Raw genomic sequence first — 15,131 nt, 5'->3', positions numbered from 1 at the left:
GTATGTCTTTCCCGTTTTTTTTTGGTCCACTCATACGTCCTAAAACCGTATCTAAGCCATATGAGGCTCATACTATATGCACTTTGGTTTATATATGTAGACCAGCTGGAGAACAGCTGAATTAAGTTCATGTCTAAATTTCACTGACGTACGGTTTAAACTCAAACCGGGTTAACTTCAACTTCAATCTGATATTTGAAGCTTACATTAACCTATCTATGGTCTTAACCTAACAGACAGTCGTTCAGCAGAGAAATAAAAAATGGATATCTATTAGTACCGCGACTGACAACGCCAATATATTAACATCCGTTTACAAGTCAATTGAATTGATTTTCCAAGATCTGAAAATGGACCTGTTTCTCGAGCCTTTTACATGAAATCAGACCATCATCAGGTTAAAAGATTTTTTTTTAACAATTTAAAATTATCATCTGTTATCGACAACAACGGCAATAATAACCGATGAGCTCTGGTTAGGGCTCTTTCATTTAGCAAAGTGTTCTGTTAAAACCATTGACGTAGAGACGAAAAACACTTTAAACAAGCGAAGTAAAAGATTTACTTACTGTACCGTGATACGCTTGTCGTTTTTAGATATTTATTTTCCCAGACAAGGACTGTCAATCGATTCACCTGATAAACGTTTTTTGTTGTTCTCCGATTTTAGAATTATTCCATAGCATGACAATGTCTTCAGATAATTTTCTGCAGATTTTTAACAAACATTCAAGCAATCCTCCCACTATCAATACCTGACTTCCACATAGAACTAACAATTGAAATTGCTCAAAGTTTGTAGATTTATCTAGATCCCATAATTTCATGCTATTTTTCTACTGTTAACCTTTCGGCATAAAATATTAAAATTCTCAACTTTGCAGCACCTTCTATTTTCATTGGAAATTCGTTATTGACAACTGAACTTTCTACATCAACTATGTTTTATATAGTAAAATGAATGGATAAACAAATGAAGTAAAAGATTTTGCATCAAACACTTGTCGTTTCTCACATTACATGTACAAGTCAAAGTACATAAATTTGAACGTCGAATAGTGTTGGAAACAGTTTAGGTATCAAATGATCCGAATCTGAAAATCAGTTAACAGGATGAATATAAAAGCCGCAGACTTTAAGATAAGATTTGACTTGCTCCTAGCCCTAATTTCGAAACATCCATTGTCCCCTTTTTCATTGTATTATATTCCGTTCCGCGGCATACGATTGGATGTTAGATTAGAACTCAAAAAAGAAAAGAAAAGAAATTTTGATCCCAGCCGCTGTTGCAATTTAGGATGTCTGTTTGTTGAGAGGGCTTTCTGAAGACTGAGTTGACTGAAAGTACTTCAACTCAGTTTTCCTTGGCTCGTCTCTTTCGTAATAAACCAGAAAACTACACCAAAGAATGGTTCGCAATTAATACGTGGCTCGTCGGTTCGCACTATAGTTTAAATCTCTTTCACCCCTCACACATAAACGATAGGGTAGTTCCAATATTTTCGTATCTTATTCTTGTAACAATTAAAAACGTCCTTTACCAAACACTTTCTTTTCCTTTTCTAATGAAAATGCTCAACAAATAACTTTGTGAAAAAATAAATTATTAACTAAAAAGCTCATGTTATACACAACCCCTAGACATTAAAGAACAAAAAATTTCTTTTGATAAAATTTTTCTTTATTTTTATGAAATTTTAACAAAAATCCAAACATATCGGTTTCGATTCGTGTGAACTCAAAACTCCAATAAAAAATTGTTTAAATTTAACAGAAATGTCGTGCTAAATTTAGTATAAAAGAAAAAGAGAAAACGAAACATCGGAGTGATAATTTTCTTTTCGATTCCAACCATAAATTGCTTTTAAATTTGTGAATCATCTTATAAACATAAATTCCAAATTCTATTCCGTTTATTGTGAACATTTAAAATTATTATAAACGAATAACAGTAAATCTCATCACATTCAATAAACATTTATAAAATAAACGAAAATAAATTTCCACTTTATACTTAGACGCATTATAATCAAATATTTATATTTAACTCAATCTAAAAACAGGCTAAAATAATCCAAAAAAATAAGTGAAAAATGCAACAACAACAACACAATTGAAAAAAAATTAAAAACTAAGGGAAAAAACGAAAATTAAAAACTAAAAATCAAATGCATTCATATTGCCATTATATTTTTATATCGATCGTATGATTCATATACAATTGAAAAGAATATGACCAAACCAATTCTAATGATATAGAAGACACAATAAAAAAAGAGAAGAAAGAAAAATTAAAATTTTCCTGCAAAAATAAAATACAAAAAAACTATAAATTTAGTGCTATAATTAAACACATAATAAACGCTGTATAAATTTGAAATAATTTAATTTATAATAAGACCATTTGAACGATGTGGGAAAAAATCAATGATATGAGATAATGAGGAGAATGTTTTTTTTTGATAATTATTGTCATATGAAATCTTTAAATGGACTAGTTTAACCTATATCTTAGTTATGTATGAATATAATGAATGATGTGGTAAATTATTAAGTAAAAAAAAAACATAAAATATTTCGTAGAATAAACTTAAAAATTAAAATATAAAATCAATTTTGCTTTTATTTCTTGGGACTGTCGAAGCAGTCAGTGGTATAAAAAGAGAACTATCTGCTAGCATTTGTTCTTCAATGAACAAGCATCTAATGAAGCTTCGGGTTAATCCACAAAAAAGCTTTACCTAGCAATTGTTACTAGGACTACATTTGCGCCATTTTCTCTTTTAGAATTTCTCGAATTCGACGTTTACGTAGTGACAGATAAATTTTATTCAAACTTCCGTGAGAAAGGCATGGCAGCGAGCACTTCTTCACTAGACTGAAAAGGTTTTTATGATGTAATTGATGTAATTGATGTAATTGATGAAACATTGACTTAAATCTTTAAATATGTAACCGTTAACAGTTCGTACAACGCTCTTCAAGCACGAATAGTACTCTAAATGGTGTACAGAAACTGGACAGTGTATCATACAAATCTTGGCCCCGTAAAAAAAATTGAGAAATTTTTTCATAATACTCTGACAGCTGTCACTCAAAGCAGTTTGGCTTGAAGTGCGTTGTTTCGTATTATGATTTGACATTTTGTAAAGTGAGGCGTAACTCTCTTCTATAAACACTCTTTTATATCACTCTTTTCTACAAGGACTTTGTAGAAGACAGTAATTTATTCTTCTTTTACACAACGTTTGTAAAAGATAGTGATGCTTCCTTTTTGCAAAGTGTTTGTAGAAGAGAGTGTTGCTTCCTTTGACGAATTGTTTGTAGAAAAGTGTGATACTTTTAAGTTTACTTTAAAAAAATGTAAAAACATAATAAGAAAAACTATAACGGTTACTTGTAGATTAGGGGTGATCGATTTCGCGGGACGCGAAAGAAACTGGTCCACAAAAAATTCTAGTTGCCCAAAGAATCCGAAAAACCCATTTTCAGACTTTGGTCCGGAACAACTTCAGGTAGCAATAAATCGATTACTGAAAATTTGCTAGTAGGGGCACATTGGACCATTCTCGACTTTACGAAAAAAAAAGCTTTACGATATTTTTGTCCGGTTTTTTGTTTTTTTCCACTCTATAGAGTCAAAGATATAATAATAAAATAAAAAGAAAATAAAAAAAGTGAAAACCTGACTTTGGCATGTAGCCAAAGTTCGCCGACGTCGATTTTCAGAGAAAATTGGAAACTTCAATAATTAAAAATTACACTAAAAAATCGGACGATTTTGTGTTGTGATGGTTCATTTGAAAAGTAGTTAGATATTTATTGCCAAGAAAAAAAGATTTTGGAATTTTTTTGTATTTTGATCGAATTGTTTCGGATTGTTTTGAAAAAAGCGGCTGAGGAGCCCCTAATGTAATTTTTTTGTAATATTTAGAATATGTAATGTAATATTGTGTGTAATAGCTGCAGATTGATAGCGTATGCACTTAGCGTATCTGTCCAAAATGTTTATTTTGACCATTTGGACCGAACCGAAGGCGTGTTGTTAAAATAAGCCTATTGGACAGAGGTGCATACACTATTTTAATTGTCGAGAACAGATATATTGGGATAACAGCGAGATTATCTTTCTAGGCAGATAAAATAGATTAATCTTTTGTTAGTCTAGCTGCGTAAAAAAATATGAACTAAGTTTTAGTGGACGAACAGATTTCTTGAACCTTACAATAGCTGATTTGTCACTGTACCACCGTATAGACGAATCTTGAGTACCCTCATCTATAACTTCCAAAACCGATTGCTTTACCAAAAAATTATGCGAGTTCCTTACAGATAATTCCAGAACTTTGATAAATATTTTGCCAACTGAGCGGAACCCCTTTACACGTTTGCTTTTTTTTAATTTAATTTCAAATCCATGTGTCGTAATTGCATTGCATATGGCTTGATATGATTGCGCAACATCTCCGCTAATCAAGAATTTCTTTAATCTGAAATTTTGTTTTGAGATGTCAAGAATTTGGATCAGTGGAACATTTTCGACGTAGTTCAATCTGAACTCTTCGACATTTTGAAGAATATTTTTTGCAACAAGAGCATCTATTTTGATGGATTCGAAATTAATATCAAACGACGTTATGCAATTATTTTTGTCAATGAAGTCGATCGTGCATTTTTCATTAAAGCACCAATTGGTGGCAGTAAACGATTTAAGTTTTTTAAAAACGAATGGGTTCGTCGAAAGCACTGCGTTTTCATAGATCAACAGATGAAAGTCTTCAATATTGTCAAATTCAAGCAATTCCTGATTTTTTTGGAAGACAGTTTCATCTTGGACAGATAGAGTTAACTTTCGAAGCGATTTAAGATGCTTACTAATCCACTGAAGTATTCCATGTCCATGATGTTCAAAGATGCTTAAGTGCAACACTTCCACCTGTGGATTAATCTTTATCAGTTCGATAATATCATCTTCATTAGGTATTGTTGGAGTCTTAAGTTGGCTTTGTCTTTGCGGTGTGAAGGACAATCTTAAAAGCTGTTGCATATGCTGTACAATCTGTGAGTTGTAATAGGAATTTTCCTTCAATTTTAGATGTTTCAAATTCGGAAAGTGATCGCTGGTAAACGTTGCCGGTTGATCGGAAAATTGGCACTCAAACATTTTGAGCGTTTGTACATTTCTAAATGGTTTTCTCCATTCCAATGGTTCGAACTTGCATCGATAGAATAATATCTTCTCCATTGATTCGTAACAATATTCATTCACATAAAGCAACAGATCAGCATGCCAAATAGTGACAGACATGTACACGTGTAGATTTGATATTGTATGACCAAAATTACGAAGCACTTTGAAAATCATCGGTTGAGATATAACAATCAAATTGCATGGTGTTGTACTCCTGGGTAAAATAACAGTAAAATATTTAATCTCTAAACTACATGGGACTACAATTCATTGCAACGAAATATTTACTTCTCAGGTGATCCTAATGCCACTATGTTGTGTCCGCTGTACTTTCGTTTAAAAACAGCACATACCGCTTCATTAAATGATTTGCACGTCTCGGCAACATTTACTAGGTCCTTCCATTCTAGATGCTCAAAAATTAGCTGCATGCAATCAATGTTCATAGATACGAAGGTTTGCAGTTTCAATAATTTAGTACTACGCGTACACCATTTATAACGTTTCATCTCAAACAGATTATCTAATTATCCCTTTTCTGACACAATAAAGGACACACAGCAATGGCCGTTCTTGTATGTTACTCTTTCGAACTTCGGGTTGCAATACTATAGTATTGGTTGCATGTATAGTGTTCACGGAGAGGGAAAACCAGTTGAATTTAACTGATCTGTGGGCAAGCTGTCAGAAATTTAGGAATATTTATGCGATTTCTCTTATTACGCCGAGATCAGTAGAATTAAACTACTCAGAAATCGTACTCTTATATTTAGTTTTAGTACATTGAATATGGCAGCCATTTTGTTTGTTTACATCTAAATATACTTAAACTGCACAAGATTTGACTTGGCGATTCAACGTTTAACCGACGCACTTCAAGCAAAACTGAAACTGTACAGTGTGTTATGTAGATCTAATGTCATTTCACTACAAAATTCTAATTTTCCGATTTTCGCAAAACATGTCCGCAATACACATGACAATCAAAAATGAATACTGTCAACAGTCCACTAAAGCTGTCACAAGGATCTGTCATGTTTGCAGTGCGTAGGTTTAATGCATTCGTAAAAAGGAAGGTATTCAAACAGATTCGAAATTAAAAACTTTATAAGAAAAAAGAAAAGAAATCAAGTAAAATTAGGAAGAAAAATTATTAAGATGAGAAGTCAAACGGATTTTGAATGAATTTTACTAAGTGGAAAGAAAATATTTTGTTATAAAAATATTAGCGTTGGCATTACAAATTACAAAAACAAGAAAATTAGCGCGAAGAATTTGAAATTTTTTGCTACACAAATATAAGATTTGTTTATCCGTCCAGAAAAACCATTGAAAGGTATTGATGATTGGGAGACGGTAATAGTGTTTGTAGTGCTATAAACAAAATGGCCGATGGCGGCCATATTGGAATTATTTGGTCACTTTCAGTTTTTAATCTTATCTTCGGACATAATGGCAGCTGGAGCTTTGCTATGTTTGCTTTGCTTTCTTCGGCAAAGTCTTGAGAGTAGCATAAGGCCGTATGAGAGAAAATTGGTTAGACTTCGACTTCGGAAGGGGCTTTCAAAATTGCTTCAGCAAATTAAAAAGACAATAGACATTTGAATGGCTGAATTTAAATGCACATGGCTTTTATGGACAAGCAACACTTGCCTACGATACACTCTTCGTACGAATCCGAGACTGTGCACTCGTCGAGACTGTGCCTAAGTTTTTTTAATTCAACTTTGAATGTTGTTGTCGAAACGAAACCAGGCTGTTCAAATACAACAGTAGGACGTCAAAATTTCCTTACTACAAGTATTTGTTGACATTGTACTTATTGTCGTTATTTACTGAGAAAATCAAGCCAAAACCAGTCATGGCCTTAATTAATAATAAAATTGTTGTAGTGCTTGGTCAGTAATTCAACATTGACAAAGTGTTGTATTGCTTTGACTTGACCAAAATTGTTGAAAAAATTTCTTTTATTCAACGAAGGGCGAACGAAACGTGTTACCGTTTACAATTCGTGACGAAACGTTTTACCGTTTACAATCATAGTGTGGACGAACAACAGGACAAAACAATGCTGATTTCGGCGTATCACGCCATCATCAGTGCACCTATGTCTTGCGATGACTATGTGCATATCAGCACGACACAAACTGAAGTGAGCAATCGCTTCAATTGTACGAGCATTATATACACTTTTTCGTCATTTGTTAAAACTCTTTGTTTTGTTTTTTTGTGCTATATCTCTCACATACAGCTTTTGTGGATCTCTCACATCCGACAATTTGTTTTTCGGTAATTTTAGTGACAATAAATAAATCGTTACTAAAACCGCGCAGAGTATGGCAGCCGTTGCGCCACCCACAACTGCGATGCCAAACTTCAAAAAGCATCGGTACAATTAATAATAAAATTGTTGTATTGCTTGGTCAGTAATTCAACATTGACAAAGTGTTGTATTGCTTTGACTTGACCAAAATTGTTGAAAAAATTTCTTTTATTCAACGACGAAAAAGTGTATATAATGCTCGTACAATTGAAGCGATTGCTCACTTCAGTTTGTATCGTGCTGATATGCACATAGTCATCGCAAGACATAGGTGCACTGATGATGGCGTGATACGCCGAAATCAGCATTGTTTTGTCCTGTTGTTCGTCCACACTATGATTGTAAACGGTAAAACGTTTCGTCACGAATTGTAAACGGTAACACGTTTCGTTCGCCCTTCGTTGAATAAAAGAAATTTTTTCAACAATTTTGGTCAAGTCAAAGCAATACAACACTTTGTCAATGGCCTTAATGGCTTTTCGGATTTAAGGCGGCGAATTTCTTCACTTATTTTTTACCAAGAATTTCCAACAGTTCAATCATGGGCGTAAGGTAGCAAGTCCCAGTACTAGAAAAAAATTACAAATTGCCTTAGACAGCAAATTTTAAAATTCTCCCCATCAATTCATCATGGCCATTAAGGCTCCAAAAACAAAAAATTCGCGAGAAATTCAACCGTTTTTTGTTTAGAAAGGTTGGAAGTGATGTAAAACCATCAAATTAGAACTATTTTGACTTTAGAAAATTTATATCGAGTCTGTCCATTGGAGAAAGAGTCAATTTGAAGGAAAACGTGAGAAAATCGACAAGAAATTTTCAGAGCTCCATTAATCTAGACAAACTTTTTTTCAACAGCGTGTTGTGTATCATTTGAAAGGTAATGAAAAGTGGTTGAGTTTTGCTCTGCGTGCACCTTACTCAATGTTCGAGTGTTTTCTGTTTAAGAACGTTTCCGAGACTTACGTTAGACTGTGTGCAAACAAAGACGATGTGATCGATGTTCAACGGATTCTAAGTCTCTGTGCAATGCACAAAACATCAACTTACTTTGAGGTTTTGTTGGAAAATATTTAAAATATGACAAAAACGACAACAACTCTACAGCCGCACATGTCCGTGCCTCGTCTTTATTATTTTCGCTATAAAATACTACGATAACGCTCGACTGCACAATCCTGTTCCAACCACACTTTCGATCCACGGTAATAACGATGCTACTCTAGTATTAAGTCCAGGAGTAATGCCGCCACAGCCTAATCCGCGAACAACCAGTCCGATTACAAACAACCGGGCATCAGTCGCACGGTACCAGAGTGGACCACCACTATCGTACTAATGTTTTGGAAGGAGGAAATTGATTAGAAAATAGACTGACCATTGGCTACTACAAACCTCCTTCATTACCTACCCCAACCACGCACTCTACAAGAAGAGTTGGTTGGAGTGTATGAAGTACGTTTACAGTCTAATAGAAAGTGTAGACCATCCACAGAAAATTGTACCACCTTATTGAGGAATTGCGAAGATTTTGTAGTGAAAATCGGTAGCTTTGATGCCGAAATTAAGGAGAAATTTGGGAGGTGGAAATCAGAATTTGTGTGAGGTCGCAGAGTATAAATAAGAAAGTCTACCTGGCAGGTGTCCTTCTCGTTTGCATAAGTACACATCTGTGAAGACGTGACATCTGGGTATTTCGCGCGACATTGTGCGTTGCTCAGAACTTTTAGATCCACCTTCAGCAGTACATCACTTATTGGGCCGCCGTATTCCGTTGAGCCCCATCCCGACGCAGTTACAGTAGTTCCGTTAAAGGTTGATGAGGTATAGTAAAACGGCAGACAAGCAGGACTGACAGCCCTCGAATACAATATTTCTTTACCGGTTTCTACCAGGCCGATGTCATTTACATCGGTTTCGGTCGAGTAAGAAGGATGCTCCACGAATCGTCTCACCGCATAAACGGCCGTGTATGGTGTGTCGGTGGCTGGTGGGAAAGCTTGATGTTACAAAAGTGCTGCCACAACTGTGAAAGTAATTTACGGTTCACCTGTCTTAACGTTATGTTCGCCAACTACAATCGCAGTGTTGGCAGCTGTAGTATATCGCAGACAATGGGTAGCAGTTAGAACATATTTGGGAGATACTAAAAATTGAAAAGCTCAAGACAAAAGTGGAATCCGTAATTCTGATAAGAGTTCTCTACCAATCGTGCCACCACAATATATAAAACGAGTTGTGCCTGAGATGAGTCCAGCCATGGAAGTAAATTCGTTTACATCTGCCTGAGTACCACCGACAATGCGACTCTAGATTTTGATTTATGTTACTATATTTATCACCGTTCCAAATACTCTTTGTAGAGTGTAGAGTGGCACTTACACTGATCGACCATCCACAGTCACATACGGTAGTTATTGCACAGCTGAAATGACCACTGTACGCTTTACTAACATACGCTGTTGGTTCAAATAATCATTGTCATTGAAAATTCCTACTGCCGTGGACCATTTAGAACACAAACCTAGGACCATTTGATTTCCATTTGATGTAAAACTGACGGTGCGTGAGCCACAATAGTACGTCGATGTGCTCAGATCTTTCCGGCCATCTCTTGCAAAATAAAATCTCTCGCTGGAACATCCCCCATTTGAAGCCTAAAATTCATGGAACGAAACATTTGCGAACTCCCCAGGCCCACGGAAACACACGAGAAATTTTGCATCGCTCAGATCGACACATTTAAGGCCTTCGCGTACTTCACCGTTTTGGTAACATACTTTTCGTTTCGAAAATGCACGTGAACAGCAGGAGAATCTCTCTCCACGCATGCACATTAGCTAAACGGAGTACTAAAACCCTAGAGGTAAACTACATAGAGGAATTATGAACTAAAACGGTCAAGTGCGCGGATGTCTTTTCAGCCCATTCCACAATCCGGTTTACAGCACAGGACAACACGAAATTCTCGTTTTCAGTACAAGTAAGGATTATACACTTACGTCCTGCATGTTGAGATTACACGTCGCCCTGACTTGGTACTCGTTCGGCGCAACAATTGTGTATCTGCATGATGATCCCGCGGCATACCTTCCCGGTGATTGGACATTTAATGTCTGACCTGCAGCAATGTTAGTTGTTGAATCGCACGATTCGAAAAAAGATTGGCACTGTCCAATCGTGCTTAGAAGAGCAATAATAAATGGCACTATGGAATGAAAGCACTGTAAGGACACACCTTTTGTTGCGCTGCAACTATGGCCTCTTTTCGCTTTTTGCAATTTACCTGTATGCCAATCCATTTTTATCGAAAACATTTTTCTACTGACTACCATCAGTTGGATTACAACGCTTTTTATGCGTGAAAATGTGAGGAATTCATATGTGAGAGATGTACTAATTTCCATTGATGTTATGTATACGGTAAACCCATTTGCCTCGTTTTGCGGTTTCGTTTTTCACGCCAATAACCGAGATAATATTGATTTGTAGCTTTACAGCAAACAGACGCCACTGTAACAGTTTCAATGTTTATATTTTGAAGTGGTGACATATTTTTTTTGCTATTGACGAAGAAATTTTCAAATTTCGATGTCGTGTCACTCGTTAACATAGTGTTATGGGTTGATCTCTTTTCTGGAATTACTATTAAATTCAAACTTTTATCGACAAATAAACATCAATTAAATCCATTTATCGTTTAAACTGGAGCTTTAAAAATCACATCGACTATTCTCTGCCGTCCGGTATAGGAGCATAGTATTTCCAGATTATCCTACTTTTAACAAAACATATCCTACGTATCCTACTACTGTTCTTCGTACTACACATATCTGTATCAAACATATCAATAACATGTAATAAGAAATAGGAAACCTCTTTTAGCCTGTAGAGGGGCCACAACTTCTTAGTCTGCTCGACATTTGCGCTCTATTTCTGGTGTTTTGATTGATTTATATGTGAAGAAATTACTTTTCTGGCAACACCGAGGTCATCTTTGTCGGGCCCATTGTGCTTTTTCTCAACTTACTCGTCTATCATTCCTACACCTGTGGAGTATCGTAGTTAGACTCCAACATCTACACAATCGCACGCTTTCTATTCAAAGCTGTATTTTGGTATGTCGCATTGAGTCTCGTTCTCTCGTTCCCGTCGATACCTATCTTCAGTGTCTCAATTAGACGAATAATTGGCACTTCTCAGCTACATGGGCGGTGCAGTGTACTTAATAAACCTGTTACAGACGGCAAGCATATGACCAGAATAATTATCGGGTCTATTACTTCTAACGATCAAAATATTTTTATTTGGTTGGTTTCAAATCTTGTACTTCAATTTTTTTAACTCACATTTTACTGTATAAAGTACCATATTACCTAGAGCTTGTCATTATTTTTGTCGTGGTTATCGATAACAGATGAATAGCCGTGTGCGACAGGTTGATAAACAATTGTTTATTTCTGCTCCAGTGCTTCTACAACCATTCACACCCTCAAGAAGCCCTATGTGTATGCATATGCATGCAGTAGCAGTATATGCAATACTAAGTTACACATTCACACTTAAGGACATTTGTGTGAATAATCGATCTCTTTTGTTGGACGTTGCTCTACGTGAATTCCCAGCCACATACACAGGTACAACAAGCCCTTAGGATTTATTCTGGTGCTAATTATATCTCCGTCTACAGTTAGACTTCAATCAAACTCAAATATTTTTGTAAACGGAATTCATAGTGAATGGGCTGCGTCACAGCTCTGCTACTAGCACGAACATACAAAATATTCGGAGGCTTACGTAGTCACACGTAGGCTCTGCATTTTTTTCGTAAAGATATGAGTCATGTTTTCGTTGTATTAGTTAAAACACCTAATAAAAACAAGGTTAAGAGCTAGTATCAGAGCTGTGGATGCATCGTTTTTGTCATTCTCCTATGTAGAGTTCGTCGAGTTTATGAAGCTTGGTGAAACTTAGGAACGAATGTAGATATTGCAACTCTAGCAACTGCGAAATGTAAATACTTGTCTGGACTCAATGGTACAGCTTGTGTCTCAGCTTTCCAATGAAATATTAGGGAATGCATTGACCGTTGATTTTCAGGTAACCGGCTGATAGTATTACCGGTGTCATTTAATATGACATTGAGCAATCTGATAATTTCTAAGTGAATTTGCCGGTTGTCACTTATGTGTTCGAAATTTATGTAAATGGGAAGAAATCGTTCTTAAAAACTTCTTTTAAAACATGTGCAGATAAAACATAGCTGCTCGGAGTTATGTTTGTTGTTCAAAGCTTCTTAACCCATGCATTTCATGTAATTGTAAAATCATATGCGATGTGGAATGCAGAATAAAATGTTTCTTTGGCCTTTGAGACCGAGGTCGATTTTATTTGCAAATAAAGTTGAAATTTTTTGTCGAAAAGTCTTAGTCGGGAACACTGACAGAGTTACTCTGCCCGAGTGAAGCCGAAGGTCAACAACGTTCTTATAGTATTTCGTAGCTGGACTCCTCTGGCTACTACCCCGAAAATCAAAAATCAGCCTGGAGGCAAGGAAAAAATAATGGTTTTCTTATGTTGGAGTACTGGAAAAATTAATTTTTGATTTTTTTGTACGACAGTTTTATAATCGAATCTATTACTCTCATTGAAATATTCAACAAATTGATCAAAAAAAATCTTTTACTTCAGTTTAACATTGAATTGAACGTATAAGACCACATTATTCTGAGCCAACAGTTTCTTCTAGTCGCTGACGATGACAGTCAATATCCGTGAAAAGTTAACTTCCCTTTCGCGCCGTCATAAGCGATGAATTTAGAACAAGCAATAAATCTACAGTCTGCGTAAAGGGTCTAGCTGGAGCCGCGGTAGCAGCGGTGGTCGTGGTACTAAATAATTTCCTTGAGTTGTCAGCATTTACCGGCTCATCCTCGATGTCGCTCTGTTGTTCACTAAAATGGTAGCCAAAAAGTCACTTAAACGACTTCCTTTCCGTATGATTGAATCAATAAGTTACATTGGTGCAGAATTCTCTTCAACAACTTCTTCGATTACTTCAATGTCACTGGGTGCTGCAATTGATTCCATTGGCGTATCTATGACATCTCTCCCATCGTGTATGCTTCTTGCCACACAATATGACAGTAACATAAGAAATATGACCTGCGACAATTCATAAAAACTCTTCGTTTAAAAGGTACACTAATCGTTTGGCATACTTTGAACTTACAGTTTTCTGCATTCTGGTTGAACGATGTCTATTTCACTATATATAAATATCTTAAAACATACGGACACAATTAATTAGGATAGACTGAAAAGAGAGAAATTTGAGCTATCTTATTTATACCAAATAATTTTTGATTTTAAGTTATTCAGATTGGCGATCGATTTATCATTTTCTTTCTATTCTTTTGCAAATATTTGCCTGCGAATCAGCATAATAGTTGGAGATCTTACTGAAGGTTTTTTTGTTGTTCAAATGGTGAAGCTTAAAACTGGAGATTCAAAAATATAAACTGTGCTGTCTGTTTGGTAGCAGTAGCAGTATCTGTTTTATAGAAATCGATTGGAATTCGGGAGGTTAGACGCATGTAGAACTACGATCAACAATTGATCAAGACTATGCCTTCTGTGGACGTCCAACTCATAAGCGTCTCGTGTATATTTCTAACGACACTTATAGTAATATCTTATTGAAAGTCACGGATTCAAGGAAAATGGATTCCTTCAAAGTTATGACTCGTCCGTCACGACTTATCTTTTTCTTTTTTGTATTTCTTAAATCTGAGAGCATTTTAAAAATCGGGAAAATCAAGAAAATTTGATTGGAAAGAAAAAAATTCTCAAAGTTAGGCAGGGCATAGAAGTATGATAAAACTGAATTTGAAGGTGGTATCGAGGGGTAATCACTGATTTACTAGCTCAGTAAATCACGGTAAATCACGGTAAATCACAGTAAATCACAGTAAATCAAGTAAATCAAAAATGAAGTTTCTACTAAATTTGAATCTATTTACTTCAATTTGTATTAGTTCATGAAATTTATCCTATATGTTTACGGCCACGATACTTCGAAATGTAATCCAGTGACAATTAAAAAATTTTCAAAAATTTTTCAAAATTTTTTGTGATTTACCGTGATTTACTTGATTTACTGATTTACTAGTGATTACCCCCTTGGGTGGTATATACCAATTATTACAAATTAACTTCCGAATTATCTTCTTCGTAGGCTCATAGAAAGATGTTATGTCGATGTGTCGACTCCATTAGAGAGCTAGAGCTTATCTCTTATTTTCTTAATCATTTTCGGTAACAGATATAATTCACCATAAAACCGTTGATAAAAAAACAAAACTTTTGACTATAGACCGGCTAAACGACTAAAAATAACTTTCGATCGAAAAGCATTATGTTGTCTCTCGTTTCTATAGATTGGGTTAAACCATCAGCAAACATTAGTGTGTCAACATGATTTATCTGAAACTATTTTTAATTGGTTCATCGAACTAACGAATATCAATAAATGCAAAAAAAAAAAAACATGGAAACACGTGAATCTTTTAATATCAACTTTCCATATGAGAAACTATAAATTTAGTTAGGTGAAGACAA

General features: G+C 35.3%; 3 protein-coding genes across 5 annotated transcripts; all 3 read right to left on the bottom strand.

The window, feature by feature from the left end:
* Positions 1 to 3,893: 3,893 nt before the first annotated feature.
* LOC119079429 lies at positions 3,894 to 5,822 on the bottom strand. The gene is made up of 2 exons (XM_037187340.1): positions 5,480 to 5,822; positions 3,894 to 5,405 (listed from the first exon to the last, which is right to left on the bottom strand). The coding sequence occupies exons 1-2, from the start codon at positions 5,698 to 5,700 to the stop codon at positions 4,160 to 4,162; spliced, it is 1,467 nt and encodes a 488-aa protein (XP_037043235.1). The 5' UTR covers positions 5,701 to 5,822; the 3' UTR covers positions 3,894 to 4,159.
* A 2,797-nt stretch (positions 5,823 to 8,619) lies between these two features.
* Positions 8,620 to 10,827, bottom strand: LOC119079426 (venom serine protease-like). Of its 3 annotated transcripts, none has more exons than XM_037187333.1 (7): positions 10,514 to 10,820; positions 10,036 to 10,168; positions 9,894 to 9,970; positions 9,718 to 9,820; positions 9,562 to 9,657; positions 9,146 to 9,498; positions 8,620 to 8,846 (listed from the first exon to the last, which is right to left on the bottom strand). In XM_037187333.1, exons 1-7 carry the CDS (start codon positions 10,811 to 10,813, stop codon positions 8,664 to 8,666), a joined length of 1,245 nt encoding a protein of 414 aa, XP_037043228.1. In that variant the 5' UTR covers positions 10,814 to 10,820; the 3' UTR covers positions 8,620 to 8,663. The 3 variants fall into 3 exon arrangements, with proteins under 3 accessions (XP_037043228.1, XP_037043229.1, XP_037043227.1); XM_037187334.1 differs by having other exon boundaries at positions 8,758 to 9,498; positions 10,514 to 10,719; positions 10,798 to 10,827; XM_037187332.1 differs by having other exon boundaries at positions 8,758 to 9,498.
* A 2,373-nt stretch (positions 10,828 to 13,200) lies between these two features.
* Positions 13,201 to 13,829, bottom strand: LOC119079427. Its single transcript, XM_037187335.1, has 3 exons — positions 13,744 to 13,829; positions 13,531 to 13,676; positions 13,201 to 13,465 (listed from the first exon to the last, which is right to left on the bottom strand). Exons 1-3 carry the CDS (start codon positions 13,753 to 13,755, stop codon positions 13,294 to 13,296), a joined length of 330 nt encoding a protein of 109 aa, XP_037043230.1. The 5' UTR covers positions 13,756 to 13,829; the 3' UTR covers positions 13,201 to 13,293.
* Between the last annotated feature and the right edge of the window lie 1,302 nt (positions 13,830 to 15,131).

This window comes from Bradysia coprophila, unplaced genomic scaffold (assembly GCF_014529535.1).
Source record: "Bradysia coprophila strain Holo2 unplaced genomic scaffold, BU_Bcop_v1 contig_324, whole genome shotgun sequence".
NCBI lineage: Eukaryota > Metazoa > Arthropoda > Insecta > Diptera > Sciaridae > Bradysia > Bradysia coprophila.
This window is presented reverse-complemented; position numbering and strand designations above follow the sequence as displayed.